At 38.3% G+C, this 20,469-nt stretch overlaps 2 protein-coding genes across 2 annotated transcripts; both read right to left on the bottom strand.

Moving 5' to 3' along the window:
- Nucleotides 1–754: 754 nt before the first annotated feature.
- Nucleotides 755–1,961, bottom strand: LOC132823202 (permeability factor 2-like). Its single transcript, XM_060836801.1, has 4 exons — nucleotides 1,857–1,961; nucleotides 1,538–1,667; nucleotides 1,371–1,451; nucleotides 755–885 (listed from the first exon to the last, which is right to left on the bottom strand). The coding sequence occupies exons 1-4, from the start codon at nucleotides 1,918–1,920 to the stop codon at nucleotides 858–860; spliced, it is 303 nt and encodes a 100-aa protein (XP_060692784.1). The 5' UTR covers nucleotides 1,921–1,961; the 3' UTR covers nucleotides 755–857.
- A 16,387-nt stretch (nucleotides 1,962–18,348) lies between these two features.
- On the bottom strand, nucleotides 18,349–20,254 carry LOC132823201 (C-X-C motif chemokine 10-like). Its single transcript, XM_060836800.1, has 4 exons — nucleotides 20,164–20,254; nucleotides 19,874–20,003; nucleotides 19,696–19,776; nucleotides 18,349–18,805 (listed from the first exon to the last, which is right to left on the bottom strand). The coding sequence occupies exons 1-4, from the start codon at nucleotides 20,234–20,236 to the stop codon at nucleotides 18,790–18,792; spliced, it is 300 nt and encodes a 99-aa protein (XP_060692783.1). The 5' UTR covers nucleotides 20,237–20,254; the 3' UTR covers nucleotides 18,349–18,789.
- Nucleotides 20,255–20,469: the final 215 nt, after the last annotated feature.

The raw sequence follows: 20,469 nt of genomic DNA, 5'->3' as shown, positions 1-20,469 counted from the left end.
CATGCCTTAAAAGCATGAAATCTTGATTTTCAAATTTCCAGCTTTTTAAAATTTATTTTGGAATTTCCACTTCATTTTATTTATTCTAACTGGTTTAACTCATAAAATGACTATAAATTAAAATGTGCTTCTTTGTGATAAACATTTAATAGGTCAACTCATTAACAATACCACATTTGCAATATAAAAATATAATTACAGAATTGTGCTCATCATTCAGTACAAATTTTAATTGCTGATTGTAAATTAATTTAACTCAAGCAAGCAATGCAGTTACTGAATTTCAAAACAGACCTGCAATGATATAGCATTTAGCATAGTTTGTTTTTTTCAATAGTTGTGACAAATTTATTTTCTTTTCCATGAATATGATTTATCTTAAATATAATTGATTTAATAAATGGCAAGTTGACAATACACAATGATATATGTCAGAAAAATTTAAAAAGGAATCTTCTTGCGTCAAACAAGACAAGTAAATAAAGGTACACGAATTTTGACAATGAATTGAAGCAAATTTGCTATAACAACTATTAATTCCATTAACTACCAACCAAGATAACTTACTTTATCAGAAAATATCAATGGAATTAATTTGTTGTCTAATTAAATAAACTTAAGTCATTTAGAACAAACTGTTATTTGACGAGGTACTGCAGATAGCTTTCTTTATGAATTCTGAAATTTACAATCCCAAGACCAAAATTGTAAATTGTATTTCATTAGCTTAAAAATAGTAAATCTTTATAACATATCATCAACATTTGTAATCTTTACACAATAGAAATATTGGTTCACCCAGCTAATTTTTTGAGATGCTGTTCTGTTCCATGTTCAGCATTGTTCACTTTGTAAAATCAGTTCTTTTTTGTAGTTTTCTTCATGCTGCAGAGAAAATGTTTTTTTGTAAGTATGTGAGCAGTATAGAAAGGTTGTAGCATAGATTAAACTTGTGGCTGTCTAAAGGCACATTTTATAATTTTAATTTTAACCTTTGAACCCAAAGGCATTTGTTGGATGGCATATCATCACCAATCAGTTGGAAATATTCCTTCAAAGGTGTTTATGGACAAATTATTGGCTCCTCTCATACTCTGTTTTGGAATGTCTGTTCTGATTTTGTTCTTAAGCTGTACATCTAAATGGTTATGAACTGATTGCCACTTTCGTCACTGGCACAAAAGTAGAATACATAACTTCCGTTAACCTCTGTTTGTATGGGCAAGCCTTTCCTAAATATAATTGTGCTCCTCCAATAACTTTACCTTGAAAAACTTTTTAAAAAGTATTTGCATAAAGCAATCTTTCTTAAGAAAATTCTGTAAGAAGGCTTTAAAGAAGTTAAACGAGAGAGTAAGGATTGTATATACCTTTCCATAAAATTAATAATATTCTTTCCAATTTCAGACTCAGGGTTCAAGCACTTTCTTCTACCATTCTGCAAGGTGACACTGTAAAATAAGGATAAAGCATATTAATTAAATATTTTTTTCATCTTGAACAAGTTTTATGGCAAAATAGATTAAGGATAACTTACATGATTTCCACGTTTTCACAAAAGTTCTGTTTCAATGAGATTTTAACATTGCTGATTTTCATTGAAGAGTGTAATTGGTTTATTGTCTGGATGCAGCTACAACGACTCTGGCTGAGCTGATGATGTTGAGCTACAAAAACAAATTCAATAGACATCAGAAATCTACTAAGTAAAAATTGTAAATCAGCTTAATTCATCTCTTTAACATACTTTCTTCCACCTGAAGTTCAAATCTAGTTTCATGTTTATATCAGAATTGTATTCAAAACCCAGAAGAAATTGCAGAGTACATAAATTAAATCCATTGCAGATATCTTACCTTGTGCAAATGCCAGACATAGAACAATGACTGATAACACACAGAGTAACACTTTGCTGACCATCTTCTTTGTCAAATCCCTCCTACTTCCTCTTTCACTCTTGATGTTTTGGTAATGTGTTAAAAACGCAGTAGACAAAGCCCGTTTATATAGGCTGTGTGGTTATATTTGCCAAGGCTATTGGGTAACATCAAATAATTACGTAATTGGAAATATACAACAGGGAAAATTTAAAGTCTGAAATAGAAATTTTACAATAAAATCAAATTGCCTATATGATCAAAGTAGTTAATGCTGATGCAGCAATTATTTATTTCATTCTTATTTAATGGGAGTCAAATAAGTAAGTTAATATTATAAGGTTAATTATTAATTTTGTTAAGTTTTAAATGTAATGTACAAATTCAAATCCAACAGCAAACTGAATGATGAAACAAACACTGGTATGATTTGTAAAACTGTATGTGCATAGCTTTAAATTCAATTATTAGATTAGAGGATTCAATGCTCAAATAGTTTTTCAAAATTTGTTCTTGAAGTGATACCATTAAATGGATAATGCATTCCATATAGTTTTAACATAGATATATGCCGTTGATTTGTGCTTATTTAAATTTTATGTAATTTAAAAAATATCATTGAGTCAAAAGTTTACCTCAATGATTATACTGCCTGTAATCCCACACAATAGGCTCATTACCAACAACAAGAGAACGTCTGTTAGCTGCTTCACAAAGTGAATTTGAGAGATTTGAAATTATATTGAAATGTAATTTATTAATTGCTCATTTTTCCATCTATAACTTATTTGTCCTTTGAAAATAAGCATTTCAAAAATTGAAAATAAGTGGAAGCTGTTAATTAAAAGAAACAATTCATAGAACAGAAGACATTTTTAAAATTTATAATGTGTTGATTACTTACAGAGCTGTTCTTTAAATCTTGGTTAAATTATGATTTTAATTTTAAGGGGTTATACCAAATGTAATCACATTCAGAATTTTGAAGATGCTGAGAAATACTAATCATGTTTGAGAAAAATTTATGGATGACAATTTGACTCTGAACACCAGGGGGCAATGAAGATCAACCTCAACAGAAACTTGAAACCGTGCAAAAGCAAGTTAAGATGTTCAGAATGTTTTTAAGGTTTATTCAAATCATCTTTAATATGGTTTTGAATTAAATAAATTATATATGTCTACCATCTCTTAATGAAAATTAAAAAGGCAATGTATTGACTTGTTAACATGTAACATTTCCTGTAAAAATATATTTTTACTTTCTCACACTAGTAATTATATTTCCAGTCATTAAATTTTCCCTAGTTCCACTGGATATCTTTAAGTTATTTGGCATTTATAAATATTGTGCAGAAAACATATAATGGCTGTTAGTGTCTTCTTGTAAATTAACTAATACTTAGAGTTATATTTAGTTGAGAAAGTGCATGTTTCTTCAATTTCTATCAACAAAAGTTCCAACTGCCATGACAATTTCAGAAATTAGGAATTCCTGAAAATGCACTTATGAGTAGATTCAAAACATCGGCGCACAGACCTACAGTAATAACCTTCTAATGCTTTTCAAATACTAAACTTTGATCACCCAACTGTGAAGTCTGAAATGTTAGTGAGGAAACAAATGTTGCAAAGGACAAGGAGCAGACGAAAAGAATTTATGACAGGAAGCTGTAAGTTCACCAGTTCATTTTCTGCTTGGAAACTATCGTTAAGTTGTTCAGAAGCAACTACACTTGGAAGAAAGTAAAAACCCATGTTTTGTCATACTTTGTTCAGACGTTCTGTGACTTATGCAATGTTACATGAAGTATTAAAACGTGTGCTAGTATATGTAATGACAATACAGTACCTAAATGGGTACTGTAAATGTGCTTAGTACTCAAACATACCATCTAATTTTCTCAGGCAATGTCGGGTCCAGTCCTGACATAATGATACACATCTGCAAAAGTACAGAAGGCAAATAGGGCACTGTTTCGGAAGCACTTTAACTTTTCAATAAAAGTCATTTAGGTCACCAGTGAGGCAATTAAATCATCAGTAAAAGCCAAATTTCCTCACTTTGCTCTGGACTGGAGCAGTTGGGGAAGTCAATTGTGGATGATGGAAGCAGCATGCTGGGATGCAAAAGGCACAATGATTGGGAAAGAGTGCAGTTGGACAAATTAAGTTAAGAGTCAATAGAGCTGGTATTTGTCTGGGTTCTTTTTGCCATAACACTGTCTGCTGAACATCATCACTGGTTTCCTGTCATGATCTTCCATGTTTTGAAGAGCATCCAGCATAAGTAAGGCTTTTTTCCATCATTGAGGTATTTTCAATGGGCCATGGCAGCCAAACTATTGCTACTTTTAGATTCCTTTGCTATTGTCCTGTGGGTGTCCTCTCTTGAATATTTGTTCTTCCCTACAAATCTTTGACTTACAGAAGCTGCTACTCATTGTGGCCAATGGATTTGTTCTTGTCATTTACTCTTCCATGGATCTCTTCCAGTTCCTGCAGCTTCAAAATGGCCTTTCCTCTTCTGCAGCTTGTGTTCTAGATAAGCCTCAAAGTGTCCACTGACCCCTATCACCACTGAGATGCACTTTAGGTATTTCATCCAGCTCTAGGATCAGAATGTTGAGCTGGCCTGGCCTCCTGGATTTTTGCTGAAGCAATGTATCATCTCACTGACTTCACTTTAGGCTCTTATGACCACATGCATCAGGCTGTGCAGATCTGATGACCATTGCCAGCAGATAGTAAGATGAGGTGTACAAAAAACCTGGTGAACATTAGCAGGTCTTATTGAACCCAAGTACAGAGAAAACAGCATAAGGTAATTGAATGTGTGACTAGAAAGATGATGACGGAGGGAGTGCTTTAGATTCCAGGGACACTGAGGCCTGGGGAAGATGATACACGCACAAGCTGGATGGCTGCACTTAAACAGCTGCCTTGCAGACCATTTTTCTAGTGTTATTGGGGGGAGGGGGGCTTTAAAGTAACTTGACAGGGCTGTGAGAACCAATGGGCTCACAAAATACATTTGGATACAGAACTGGCTCAAAGGTAAAAGACAGAGGGTGGTGGTGGAGGGTTGTTTTTCAGACTGGAGGCCTGTGACCAGTGGAGTGCCACAAGGATCAGTGCTGGGCCCTCTACTTTTTGTCATTTACACAAATGATTTGGATGCGAGCATAAGAGGTACAGCTAGTAAGTTTGCAGATGACACCAAAATTGGAGGTGTAGTGGACAGCGAAGAGGGTTACCTCAGATTACAACAAGATCTTGACCAGATGGACCAAAGGACTGAGCAGTGGCAGATGGAATTTAATTCAGATAAATGTAAGATGCTGCATTTTGGGAAAGCAAATCTTAGCAGGACTTATACACTTAATGTTAAGGTCCGAGGGAGTGTTGCTGACGAAAGAGACCTTGGAGTGCAGGTTCATAACTCCTTGAAAGTGGAGTTGCAGGTAGATAGGATAGTGAAGAAGGTGTTTGGTATGCTTTCCTTTATTGGTCAGAGTATTGAGTACAGAGGAGTTGGTAGGTCATGTTGCAGCTGTACAGGACATTGGTTAGGCCACTCTTGGAATATTGCGTGCTGTTCTGGTCTCCTTCCTATCGGAAAGATGTTGTGAAACTTGAAAGTGTTCAGAAGAGATTTACAAGTACGTTGCCAGGGTTGGAGGATTTGAGATTTAGGGAGAGGCTGAACAAGATGGGGCTGTTTTCCCTGGAGCGTTGGAGGCTGAGGGGTGACCTTATAGAGGTCTACAAAATCATGAGGGGCATGGATAGGATAAATAGGCAAAGTCTTTTCCCTGAGGTCGGGGAGTCCAGAACTAGAGGACATAGGTTTAGGGTGAGAGGAGAAAGATATAAAAGAGACCTACAGGGCAACTTTTTCAAAAAGAGAGTGGTATGTGCATGGAATGAGTTGCCAGAGGAAGTGGTACAATTGTAACATTTAAGAGGCATTTGGATGAGTATATGAATAGGAAGGGTTTAGAGGGATATGGGCCGGGTGCTGGCTGGTGGGACTAGATTCGATTGGGATATCTGGTCGGCATGGAACGAGTTTCCATGCTGTACATCCCTACGACTCTATGACTCTATGACTTAAGGCTACAGGTGGCACAAACATAGAAAACGGTGAGATGATAGGTGAAGTCGGAGTTGGGGAGAAAGAAAGTCCATAACGGAGTAAACATGCATGTATATAAATGCACAGAGTGTAGTAAATAAGGTTGGAGAGTTACAGATCCAGATTACAATGTGGTATTATGTTGTGACAGTGACAGAGACCTGGCTTAAGGAAAGGGTTAGGTGTTAAATATTCCTGGTATAAATTGCTCAGGAAAGATAGAAAAGGAATGACAGCAGGAGGGTATGAATAAAGGTTAAGGAGGCCATTGCCATGCTGCAAAAGCAAGATTCTCAAAAGGTTAAAGGACAGTGTTTATTTGGCTACACTTACCTAATAAAAGGGTGAAATTACTTTGCTAGGTTCAGTCTGCAGAACAACAACTAATGAAAAGGATGTAATGGAACAAATCTGCAGAGAATTTGTAGAGAACTGCCAACAGTAGAGAGCGGTTATGACAGCAAACTTCAATAACCCAAACATAGATGAATATACTGCTTAATATAAGGGACTGTCCCAAGTGTTCTCAATGAACTCATCTTCCTGATGACTTCTGCTAGAGTGATTAAACAAATCTATTTGAAAATTAAAATCACCCATGATCATTACCAATGACCAGAAATTGAATTAAATTAGCGTTGTAAATACAATGGCTATAAGAACAGGTCAGAGGCTAGGAACCCTGCAGTGAGTATCACCTCTTGATTCCCTAAAGGCTGTTCACTATCTACAAGTCAGGTAGATGATGGAAAATTCACCAGCTGATTGGAGAAGTGCGATTGAAGATGTTTGACACCATCCAGGATAAAACAGCTTGCTTGGTTAGCATCAAATCCACAGACATTGATTTACTCCACCACGGACACTCAGTGTGTACCATCTATAAGATGAATTACATTTCTTCACCAAGATTCCTTAGACAGCAGCTTTCAAACCCACAGCCAGTATCATCGCGAAGGACAAGAGCAGAAGCTACAGGCGAACACCACCATCTGCAAGTTGCCATCCATGCCACTCACCAAAATATATACCTGAAAGAAATATACCTGAAAAAAAAACAAGTAAAACTTGTAAATGGCACATACTCTTCAGACTCATCTCATACACTTTAAAATGGAAGATCTGTAGAGGCAGTACAGGTTTTGGACTCTGCAATTTCATCTTTTCTTTAGTGTCACTGTAACTGTGCAACTCACTTCCTAGAATCATTGTGGGCTCTACACCAAATGGACTGCAGCAATTCAAGAAGGTAGTTTTACCACCCCCCCCACCCCCCTCTCCCCCACCCCACCCTCTGTCAAGCCATGTGGGCTTGCCCTAAATACTGATCCGGCAAGTGACACCTCATCCCAAAGCTGTATGAGAAATAATACTGTTTACAGGTATTTAAAAGTAACAAATTCTCAGTACTTCTTACAACTTGCCTTGAAAATGTAACCTAGCAAAAATCCTAGATGTTTTTTTGAATAAACCCCTGAAGTTGGCTCGATGATATGCTTTCTGCTTTTTCAGAATGCAACAATCTGATATGTTTCACATCTTTGTTTTACCATTGATTATTGGTTGATATATTGGTGTATTATAACCATGCATGGCCACAATTGAAAATTACAATAGGGGCTACAAGTCCTGGAGAGTAGCATATTCTTAGAAATCATTGGGTTCTAGATAACTTTCAAATGAATTCCAGATTGATGATTTGTAATTGAAGAGTATCAGAAATCTAAGTTTTAGAGAATTCCAGTTAGAGGAGTATGGATAATGCAATGTTTATTGTAAATGTGCTGAATTTTATTGACCTCCAGGAGACAAACAGTAAATTCATTGTGGTGGCACAATGGCTCGGTTGTTAGTACTGTTGCGTTACAGCTCCAGGGACACAGGTTCGATTCCAGTCTTGGGCAAATCTCTGTGTGGGTTTCCTCTAGGTGCTCTGGTTTCCTCCCACAGTTCAAATATGCACAGGTTAGGTAGACTGGCCATGCTAAATTGTCAAAATACTGCTCAGGGATGTGGCTGTTAGGTGGATTAGCCATGGGAAATGCAGGGTTACAAGGCTGGGATACTTCTCAGAAGGTTGGTGTGGACTTGATAGGCTGAATGGTCTATTTCAGTAGTGTTGGGACTCTATCATTGGGGATAGGGTGGTGGGGTCATGTAAGAAAATCTCTCCTGTCATAGAAATTAAGAGTGGGAGTAGGCAATTCAGCCCTTAAAGCCTACTCTGCCATTTAATATGATCATGGCTGATCCTTTTCTGCTCTCAACTCCACTTTCCTACCCGCTCCCCATAGCCTTTTGTTCTGCTTTTTATCAGAAACCATTTATTTTCTTTTTGAACCTGTTGATTCATTCTGCCTCCACTGCACTCTGGGGTACTGAGTTCCACAGATTCACAACCCTCTGAGAGAGGTAGTTTCTCCTCATCTCGGTTTTGAACCTACTTCCTCTCACTCTATATCTATGTTGTCTTGTTTGTGACTGCCTCACAAGGGGGGCATCATCTGTTTTGCCTTATCAAACCCCTTCAGCATTTTATATACCTCAGTCAGATTCCCACTCATTCTTCTGAGCTCTAGTGAGTACAGGCCCAGGCTGTTCAACTGCTCTTCATACAACAGCCCTTTCATCCCTGGAATAAATCTAGTGAACCTCCTCTGAGCTGCCTCCAGTGCCACCAAATCCTTCCTCAAGTAAGGAGACCAAAACTGGATACAATACTCTAGATGTGATCTCACCAACACCTAATATAGCTGTAACACCACTTTCTTACTTTTATACCCCAGGCCTTTTGCAATAAATGTCAGGATTCCATTTGCCTTTTTTATTATTTGCTGCACCTGCAGACCCACTTTCTGCAATTCATGTACAAAGTTACCCAAATCCCTTTGCACTGATGCACTTCGAATCCACTTCCCGTTTAATTTTTATTTTAGTTTTCTGGCCGAAATGGACAACATTGCACCTATCCACATTAAACTCCATCTGCTGGATTCTGGTCCACTCTCCTAGCCTTGCTATATATATTTATATTCATCTTTATCGGCTCATTACAGCCCACTTCCCCACCTATTTTAGTGTCATCTACTAATTTTGCTATGTTACCCTCTGTCCATGCTTGCAGATTATTTATATAGATTATAAATAGCTGGGATCCAAGAACTGGATACTGTGATGCTCCACTTATTACAGTTCACTAGCCAGAGAAAGACCCATTTACCCCAACCCCTTCCTTTCTGTCAGTAAGCCAATCCTCTATCTCAGTCAATATGCCACCCTTAACCCCCTGAGATCATACCTTGTTCATCAGTCTTTTATCCAGCACCTTTTCAAATGCTTTCTGGAAATCTAGATAATACCACCTTCAGTGGATCCTCATTACCTACCTTGACAGTTACATTCTCAAAGAACTCCAGCAACTTTGTCAAGCATGACTTGGCCGACATGAAACCGTGTTGACACTGATGAGTTGAGTTTTGATTTCCAAGAGTTCAGTGATCTCCTCCTTTATGATTGACCCCAGCAACTTCCAACTAGAGAGGTCAAACTAACTGGTCTATAGTTTCCCACTTTTTGCCAATCTTTTTTTTTGAATAGACGTGTCACATCAATGTGTTTCCAATCCACTAGCACCGTTCCCAGAATCCAGGGAATTTTGGAATATCGTAACTAATGTATCCCCTATCTCTGTTGCCACCTGCTTTAGTATCCCAGGGTGCAGGCCAACAGGCACCGGGAAATTACCTGCCTTTGATCCCATCAGTTTACTAAATACCTTCTCCCTAGTTATAGTAATTTCACCAAGTTTCTCTGTAGTTTTTCAGAATAAATTATTATCTTCCCCTGTGAAAACAGAGCATACGAATATTGGTTTAGACCCTCTGCCATATCTAATTTTCCCATTTTTACCTCACCATTTTCGTCCTTTGAAAGGCCAACGTTTATTTTCACTATTCTCTCCTTTTTATGTAATTAAAGAAGCTTTTGCTATCAGTGCTTATGTTTTCTACTAGTTTCCTTTTGTATTTCATCTTATCTCTTTTGATTTTCTCTTTAGAGTCAAAGAGTCATAGAAATGTACAGCATGAAAACAGCCCCTTCAGTCCAACTCATCCATGACAACCAGATATCCCAACCTAATCTAATTCCACTTGCCAGCACCCAAGCCATATCCCTCCAAACCCTTCCTATTTCATATACCCATTCAGATGCCTTTTACATTTGGCAATTGTACCAGCTTCCACTACTTCCTCTGGCAGCTCGTTCCATACACGTACCACCCTCTATGTGAAAAGGTTGCCCTTTAGGTCTCTTTTATATCTTTCCCCTCTCACCCTAAACCTATGCCCTCCAGTTCTGAATTTCCCCACCCCAGAGAAACGACTTTGTCTAGTTATCCTATCCATGCCCCTCATGATTATATAAACCTCTATATAATCATGAGGGACATGATTATATAGCCCCTCTGCCTCCGATGCTAGGGAAAACAGCCCCAGCCTATTCAAATCCTCCAACCCTGGCAACATCCTTGTAAATCTTTTCTGAACCCTTTCATGTTTCACAACATCCTTCTGATAGGAAGGAGATCAGAATTGCATGCAATATTCCAAAGGTGTCCTTACCAATGCCCTGTATAGCTGCAACATGGCCTCCCAACTCCTGTACTCAATTCTCTGACCAATAAAGGAAAGCATATCAAAGCATTATCCTATCTACCTGCGACTCTACTTTCAAGGAGATACGAACCTGTACTCCAAGGTCTCTTTTTTCAGCAACACTCCCTAGGACGTTAACATTAAGTGTATAAGTCCTACTAAGATTTGATTTCCCAAAATGCAGCACCTCGCATTTATCTAAATTCCATCTGCCACTCCTTAGCCCATTGGCCCATCTGATCAAGATCCCGTTGTACTCCAAGGGAACTTTCTTTGCTGTTCACTAAACCTCTAATTTTGGTGTCATCTGAAAACTTACTAACTATACCTCTTATGCTCACATCCAAGTCATTCATATAAATGATGAAAAATAGAGGACCCAGCACCGATCCTTGCAGCACTCCACTGGTCACAGGCCTCCAGTCTGAAAAACCACCCTCTATCTTCTATCTTTGAGCCAGTTCTGTATCCAAGTGGCTAGTTCTCCCTGTATTCCATGAGATGTAACCTTGCCAACCAGTTTCCCATGGGGAACCTTGTTGAACACCTTACTGAAGTCCATATAGATCATGTCTACCACTCTGCCCTTATTAATCCTCTTCGTTACTTCTACAAAAAACTCAATCAAGTTTGTGAGACATGATTTCCCACGCACAAAGCCATGTTGACTATCCCTAATCAGACCTTGCCTGTCCAAATACATGTACATCCTGTCCCTCAGGATTCCCTCCAACAACTTGCCCACCACTGATGTCAGGCTCACTGGTCTATAGTTCCCTGGCTTTTCCTTACCACCTTTCTTAAACAGTGGCACCACATTAGCCAAGCTCCAGTCTTCTGGCATCTCACTTGTGATTATTAATGATACAAATATCTCAGCAAGGGGCCCAGCAATCACTTCCCTATCTTCCTACAGAGTCCTAGGATAAACCTGATCAGGTCCTGGGGATTTATCCACTTGTATGCGTTCCAAGATATCCAGCACTTCGTCCTCTGAAATATGGATATTTTTCAAGATGTCACCATCTATTTCCCTACATTCTATATCTTCTATGTCCTTTTCTACAGTAAACACTGATCAAAAGTACTCTTTTAGTATCTCTCCCATCTCCTGTGGTTCCACACAAAGGCTGCCTTGCTGATCTTTGTTAAAAATCACACAACACCAGGTTATAGTCCAACAGGTTTAATTGGAAGCACACTAGCTTTTGGAGCGACACTCCTTCATCAGGTGATTGAAGGAGCGTCACTCCGAAAGCTAGTGTGCTTCCAATTAAACCTGTTGGACTATAACCTGGTGTTGTGTGATTTTAACTTTGTATACCAGTCCAACATCAGCATCTCCAAACCATTGCTGATCTTTGAGGGGCCCTATTCTGTCCCTCGTTATCCTTTTGTCCTTAATGTATTTGAAAAAAACCTTTTGGATTCTCCTTCACCCTATTTGCCAAAACTAGCTCATGTCCCCCTTTTGCCCTCCTGATTTCCTTCTTAAGTATACTCCTACTGCCTTTATACTCTTCTAAGGATTCACTCGATCTATCGTGTCTATACCTGACATTTGCTTCTTTCTTTTTCTTAACCGCATCCTAAATTCCTCTAGTCATCCAGCATTCCCTATACCTACCAGCCTTCCCTTACACCCTTAAAGAATATACTGTCTCTGGATTCTTGTTATCTCATTTCTGAAGATTTCCCATTTTCTAGCCGTCCCTTTACCTATGAACATCTGCCTCCAATCAGCTTTTGAAAATTCTTGCCTAATACCATCAAAATTAGTCTTCCTCCAATTTAGAACTTCAACTTTTAGATTTGGTCTATCCTTTTTCATCACTATTTAAAAACTGATGGAATTATGGTTGCTGGCTCCAAAGTGCTCCCCCACTGACACCTCAGTCACCTGCCCTGCCTCATTTCCCAAGGGTAGGTTAAGTTTTGCATCTTCTCTTGTAGGTCCATCCACATACTGAATCAGAAAAGTTTCCTGTACACACTTAACAAATTCCTCTCCATCTAAACCCTTAACACTATGGCAGTCCCAGTCTATGTTTGGGCAGTTAAAATCACCTACCATAACCACCTTATTATTCTTACTGAGATAACTGGGATTTCCTTACAAATTTGTTTCTCAATTTCCCCCTGACTATTTGGAGATCTATAATACAATCCCAATAAGGTGGTGAACCCTTTGTTATTTATCAGTTCCACCAAAAAGACTTCCCTGGATGTATTTCCAGGAATAACCTCCCTCAGCACTGCTGTAATGCCATCCCTTATCAAAAACGCAATTCCCCCTCTTCTCTTTCCTCCCTTTCTATCCTTCCTGTAGCATTTGTATCCTGGAACATTAAGGTGCCAATCCTGCCCATCCCTGAGCCACATTTCTGAATTTGCAGTGATATCCCAGATCCATATTCCTAACCATGCCCTGAATTCATCTGCCTTCCTTAATAGCCCTCTTGCATTGAAATAAATAGTTAAATGTATCAATCCTGCCTTGTTCTCTGCTTTGTCCCTGCCTGTCCTGACTATTTGGCTTGCTTCTTTTCTCAACTGTCTAAGCGATCTGTTAAGATCAACAGCTGTACGCACTTCCTGCAAATAAAGCGATCTGGGACAGCTAAACTCTCCTGAATTGCCACGTATCACAGGTAGAGCACGTGGTGCCCAGCCCACCATTTTCACCTTCTAGTTACTGTTTAATTAAGAAATGTATGCATGGAAAACCCCTTATTTTATTTGGTTTTAGTTAATTAGGTGGTCACTTGAGCTAATCACTCACTAAATTTTACACAGGTAGCATCTCACTAACAAAAAATCTACTAAATAATTTCTACCCTGGTTCTCTGTGAACTAAGTTCTCACTATTTTAAAAATTTAAGGGTTTGAACCATATAAGGTCTTAGTAAATTAGATACACTGCTTTACTAAATATATTAATCCTTATCATGTCATGCCATCAAAGAACAGAGCAAATAGCCTGATCAATTAAATGGACAGCTAATTTACATGTGTACAGTCTCTGTTAATATCATTGTGTCATCTGCATTTTGCTGATGGCAGATCAACTGGCATATAAAGAGGCCACCAGATAAATTGAGCTGATCTCCTAGGGGCAGCTTGATGGAAGGGAAAAAAATTTAAAATAAAGAGAAGACCAGGGAAGGTAGCCTGTCAAACCTAAAGATGTCTTCAGAGCAGTTTCCCCTTCAGCAATGGTGTTAAATTGTATTAAATATATTTTTTTCTTTCACTGCCTGTTGAAAACAACAAATCTTTATAGCAAGCCTCAGCAGTGGCATCCTTTCTGATGGTTACTGATCCTCTGGTTGCCACAGCCTCATAAGATACCTACAAAATCCAAGGGCAAGACCTAGTAACTGCTCAGGCATGTGACCAGCTACCTCTCCTCTTGATGTAGTTCTATTTGTCTGATTGTTAAAATTCTCCTCAAAGATTTAAATCAATAATTATCTTCAGACCTCGAAAAATTTGGTAGTAACAGGTTTTACACTGTGGAAAGGCTGGGGAAAGGGTAGATGAAGGTGAGAGGAAAGCTCTCTGATGGGGTTAAGGGAAGAAAAATTATAAAAGGGATGATGGTGTGAGATAAAAGATTTAAAGAAACCATACAGTAAAAACCTGATATTCAGCCTCACCACAGCCACCACCTCCATCTTTTGTTATCACCACCTTCCCATTTGCCTAGTGAAAATCCAGGCCTACTGTTTTATGTAGTAGTGAGATGCATCCTTAGATAACTATTACTGAAGATTTCTGTTTAGCAGTAATCAAACAATTGGAGGTGACACCTCAAATTAAAATTACTGCTCATGGTTAATCTCAGACATTGGACTTGTTTTAATTATTTGCTTGAGCCACAGTTTGTGACATGGTGGTGACAATGCAACAATTGTGTCACAAGTGACAGCTTCCATTTTTATAATTGAGGTGACAATTATATAGTTTATAATTGTCACTTCAATTATATATATAATTTTATAATCATAGTTGACAACAACTATGATAACTGAATTCTCATTCAGTCTTTCCATTAATAGACTATTTTATGAATTACTTTATTAATTTCTCCATTGACAATTCACCTGTTGACTTGGTGTTGATTTCTATTTATTGATAATCAATGGGAAGTTTACCAAAAATGGTTTTCTGCCAGTAATCTATTAGATCATAAGACCATAAAACCAAGGAGCACAGTAGGCTATTCAGCTCAATAAGTCTGCTCCATTGTTCAAATGTAGCATGTTGCTATGATGTCTCAGTGGTAAGCACTGCTACCTCACAGCACCAGGGATCCAAGTTCAATTTCAGCCATGGGTGACTGTGGAAGTTAACACATTCTACCCATGCCTGTATAGGTTTCCTCCAGGTGTTCTGGTTTCCTCCCACAGGTTAGGTGGATTGGCCATGTTAAATTTCCCGTAGTACACAGCACGTTATTATAGGGGGGATTTCAAATGCCTTTTGAATCTGACGGTGGACAGGATGCCTATTGGGCCCTTAACTATCTCTTCGAAGGTCAAGCAGGTGACTGACCTTTTTGAGCAGTTGGGGTTGGTGGACATTTGGAGATGTCTTCACCCTACTGGCAGGGACTTCACCTTTCTTTCAAACCGACATAACTGTCACACTAGGATTGATCTTTTTCTGGTCCCCTTGACCCTTTTGGATTCGAGTATGGGTTGTAAAATTGGGAACACTATTTCTGATCACACGATTAGGTTAAAGCCAAGAGTGAGGTGCTAGGTTTGCAGCACTGTCGTTTGGATCCTTTTCTCCTCAAGGATTCCAAATTTGTGGAATACTTTTTGAAGGAGTTTCAGGAATTCTTGACTATCAACTCAGGCACGGCTAGTAGTCCATCTATGCTATGGGAGACCACTAAGGCCTTTGCTGGGGGATTAGCCATTTCCTATTTGGTTAGCTGGAAACGACAAAAGAGGAAACAGCAGCGTCTACTTGAGACGCATCTGAAAGCTGCTGAGGTGGTATATTTTGCTTGGCCTTTGGTGACTAAGCTACAGCAGATCAAGGCCCTCCGTGCTGCACTGAATTCAGTATCAACACAAATCGCAAAGAAAGAACTTGCTTTTGCTACACAAAGGTTGTTCAAATATGGGGATAGGCCAGGGAAATATTTAGCATATCTGACTAGGAAAAAGTATGCTGCCCAATCCATTACTGCAATTAGAGACAGCGCCAGGGTCCTTACATACGACGCTAGAAGGATTAATGAGGCTTTTCAGAGTTTTTACTCTGAACTGTATCAGTCTGAAGATTGTGAGGATAGGTGGGTCAAGATGGAAACCTTTTTTAAGAGCCTGGACCTCTTGGGGAAAGCCTCGGAACAGGCCTCTCAATTTCATGCCCCCTTGACAGTTCAGGCGATACAGGAGGCAGCTAGGCAATTTCAAAGTGGGAAAGCGCCTGTCCCTAATGGTCTCCTGGGTGAGGTTTATAAGGAGTTTATAGGGATACTGTCAGGGCCAATGCTGGAAATGTACAATCATTCCTATATGCATGAATGCCTACCACTATCTTTGAGAGAAGCTAATATTTCCCTCATTCTTAGGAAGGGGAAGGTTCCTGAGGATTGTGCTTCATACAGGTCCATCTCTCTATTAAATTCAGATTTCAAGATTCTGTCTAAGATTTTGGCGCTGAGATTGGAGAGAGTATTATTCTATATTGTCAAAGAGGACCAGAGAGGTTTTATAAGGGTAGGTCTCTAATAATATTAGAAGGTTGCTGAATATGGTCCATGCATGCCAGTAATGATCGATCCAGGGGTTGGTGATTTCCTTAGATGCAGAGAAAGCATTTGACCAGGTGGAATGGCTGTATCTTTTTTATATCGTAGAGTGATTTGGGTTGGGTGGGGTCTTTGCTCAGTGGGTGGAGGTTTTGTATCGCCACCTCTGGTCGCGGTCATCACCAACGGGGTGAAGTCTGGGAACTTCAGGATTGGCAGGGATAGTCATTAAGGCTGCCCCCCTCACCATTGTTGTTTACATTGGTGATAGAGCCGCTGGCAGAGGCCATTCATCAGAACATCCACATAACCGCTCTGGAAGTGGGATCGAGGACACACAAGATTACACTGTCCTTTTGTTTTTATCGAACCCGATGATCTCCGTACCCCATCTGATACAATGTATTAATTTGTTTGGGGCTATTTCCGGATATAAGATCAACTTTGCAAAGTAGGAGGCTATGCCTTTGGGGGATTTTAAGAAAGTGCCAGAGATTGAAGATGGCCCTGGGTTCCCCTTTAAGTGGTCATGGGTGGGTTTCCAATACCTAGGTATTTTTATTACCCCATGTTTGATCAGTTATTTTGGACTAACTTTGCTCACCTGCTTGAAAATATTAGGTGAGATCTCCAGAAATGGGTTGCTCTTCCAATTTTGTGGCTGGGCCGAATAGCCCTTATTAAGATGAATGTTCTTCTTCATTTGCTTTATCCCATGTGTACGCTTCCTATGTTTCCCACGTCAATATTGCGGAAACTTATGGGGTAGCTTAGTTCTCTTGTTTGGCGTCATGGGCAGCCCTCATCAAGCTTACTAAACTGCAGTTGCTTCAAAGATGGGGAGGAGTTGTTTTCCCAGACATCAGGAGGTATCAATTGAGTTCCCTGCTGTTCTTTGTCTGTAATTGGGTAGATAACGATCCAGGCTCAATATGGTTGGATATCGAGGTCTCCCAGGCAAAGTGCCCCCTTATTAACCTGTTGTTCATGGATAAGATGCGGACAGTTATGGACCACTGCCAGATCCCTATTCTTATTGGTATGGTCAAGGCATAGAGGGCAATGTGTCAGATTGAAGGTTGCTTATCCAAGACTTTGCCACTCATCCCCATAGTTGGTATGCCGGGGTCCGACCTGGGATGATGGACTCAGGGTTCAAACTATGGGCAGCGAGAGGAGTTTCCAGTTTGGGATATTTGTTTGAGGGAGAGGTTATGATGTTTTTCGAGCAATTGAGCTGCAAATACGGGCTGCCCAGCAGAGATTTTTTTCTGTTTTTTTTCAGGTTAGGGATTTCATCCAGAAGAAGACTACACTTCTCACTAAGGCCTATAAGCCCGATACAGAAAGGTTGTTGCTATGTGCTACAAGCACCCAACAAGGGGAAATAACCTTTCTGCATCTACTCTATCAAGCCCCTAAGAATCTTATATGCGACAATAAAATTGACTCTCATTCTTCTAAATTCCAGTGAGCACAAGCCCAACCTACTCAGCATCTCCTCATTAGAAAATCCCTCCCCGCCCCAGATCAATCTAATGAATTATCTCTGGATTGCTTCCAATATTGGTATATCTTTCCTTAAATAAATGACCCCATCTGTTCTCATTATTGCAGGAGTAATCCAATTAGTAAATTTTCTTGTTATTTTCTCGAATATAAAACATGCCTGATTAAAACTAAAAATAAAAGAATATATAATATATTTTAATTTAAATTGACATTAATGAATCCTGCATTTACCCAAAATTTGTTTTAACATGTTATGGCTATGTATTAAATGCAAGAATACAATTCAAGTAATTATTATTCTAAATTGTCCATTTAATACAATGAAAACATCATAATTATTTCAAATGTTACATAATGTATTTTCATACATAATATGACATTGATTCTAAAAGTGAAGGAATGCACATACACTTGGCATACAAAAGCAGAAACATTCAGAACTTAAAAGCTTTTTGCTACTGAAGCAGGATCAGCTGGAATCATATAGATTAATATGAGGATTAAAAATTAACAAATAATTTTGTTGAGTCTAGCAATCTAAAATAGCTTATTTGTATCAAATGCAGTGTCAGCAGAATTATAAGTTTAAAAGTGCAATATTGATAAATACAACAAATTTCAAAGAATTTGTATGTAGCTTAAGAACACGCCAATTTATATTATTGCTATAGACTGGTCAATTTATTAAGTGCAAAAATGAGAATTCAAAGCACATTATAAATAAAAGATATTTCAATCATCTAATAATGAATGGATGTCTTCAACTGATTGTGAAATCTTGGAGCAACTAGTCTGCAATACAAGGTTTTTCCATTATTCTGCATATACGATCATTCAGTTGTTCGTTTTCCTGTGAAGAAATGTTTTGATCAGTGCCTGTTCGATTAGTTTATTGAATAAAAGAACATTTACAATCTTAGAATACTTCTAACTTTTCAGCGATGTTTTCTAGTACAGTTTTGTTAAAATTAGTTTATCAGCATAAATAAACACTTTTACTAGTATTAAAGCTCCACTGACAACATCTTCCAACTCTTAATCTCTACCACCTAGAAGAACAAGGACAGTAAGATGCATGGAACACTAGCACTAAGTCAAACCATCCTAAATTGGGACTACATCACCATTCCTTTACTACCACTGAGTTAAAATCATGAAATTTTCTATGTAAAATCATTGTGAGTACACAGATTCTACATGGGCTTAGCATTCAAGAAGGTGGTTCATCACTGTGTTCTCAAGGATAATTAGTGATTGGCAACCAGTGACACTCACATCCCAATCATAGATTTTATAAAAATAATTTTCAGTCATTCTTTTCTCAGTAAACTAATTTAGAAATCATTGGAAATTACTTAAAACAATTTAAAGTTAACCATAATGCACAACCATTCACTGTTGTGCATAGTCTATTTGTTTGCAAACTGAATATATTTTCATATGAAAAAACGTTTAATGATGTCTGCAAGGGTTTTTGAGCAGAAGACTGAGCAAAATCTGACCTTTTCTTCCTAGGAGTCAGGTTAAGTTTATAAGAAAGGCCTGATCCAGGTGAACTGAATCTATAGTCAGTATAAACAAAATACAAAACTCACATTTATAACTCCCCACAATCATTTCTGACAGTTTCACCAACTGTACATATATCACATTGACTTCAATCATGTCAATAATCTATCCTATTAAATCTCTCCAGTTTACAACATTACTCATAAATGTTAAAACTTGTGGCATACTTACTTTTTCATAAAAGAAATCATTTTCCTCCCAACTTCTGAGTCAGGGTTCAAGCAAATCCTTTTATTATCTCGCAAGTTGACACTTGGTGAAAATTAAACCACAGTTAATTAAATGTCACTTCAATATCTTAACACTTCTTGAGCAAGCATAATAGGTTATATGAAAAATGATGACTTACATGATCTCAATGTTTGGACATAGACCCTGTTTAAAGAAGATTTTAATGTTGCTGATATTCATTGATGAATGCAATTGTTCTGCTCGGGTAATGCATCGACAACGTCTCAGATGAGGTAAGCGAGGTAGAGCTGCAGTAGGAAAGAAAAGATTCTTAAACTTTCATTTCCAATTCTTTGACTCAAACTCAGTTGTGTTAAAATTATATCATAATTCATAATATAGTATTTTATTATTATTTTTTAAATTGAAAAAAAATCCACTCGTTAAATAGTTTAACAAACATCTTACCGTCTGCAAACGACAGACACAGAGCAATGATTGACAAAACAGTGACTGTGGTTTTGCTGACCATCTTTCTCATAAATCACTTCCCCTTCGGCCGGAGATACTTCTTATGAGTAGAAGCAAGGCGCGAAGGCTTTTTATATTGCTTATGTGTTATAATGACATCAAGTGATCCACATGGGCTAAGATTACATTGTCATAGGAAAACATTTTTTTCAAACTAGCAGATACCACAAGACTGGTGATTGGGAAATTTTCCAAATTCCATTATGAGTGAGATTTTAACTTATTCAAACCAACTCAATTGCA

The sequence above is a fragment of the Hemiscyllium ocellatum genome, chromosome 16, assembly GCF_020745735.1.
Source record: "Hemiscyllium ocellatum isolate sHemOce1 chromosome 16, sHemOce1.pat.X.cur, whole genome shotgun sequence".
NCBI lineage: Eukaryota > Metazoa > Chordata > Chondrichthyes > Orectolobiformes > Hemiscylliidae > Hemiscyllium > Hemiscyllium ocellatum.
This window is presented reverse-complemented; position numbering and strand designations above follow the sequence as displayed.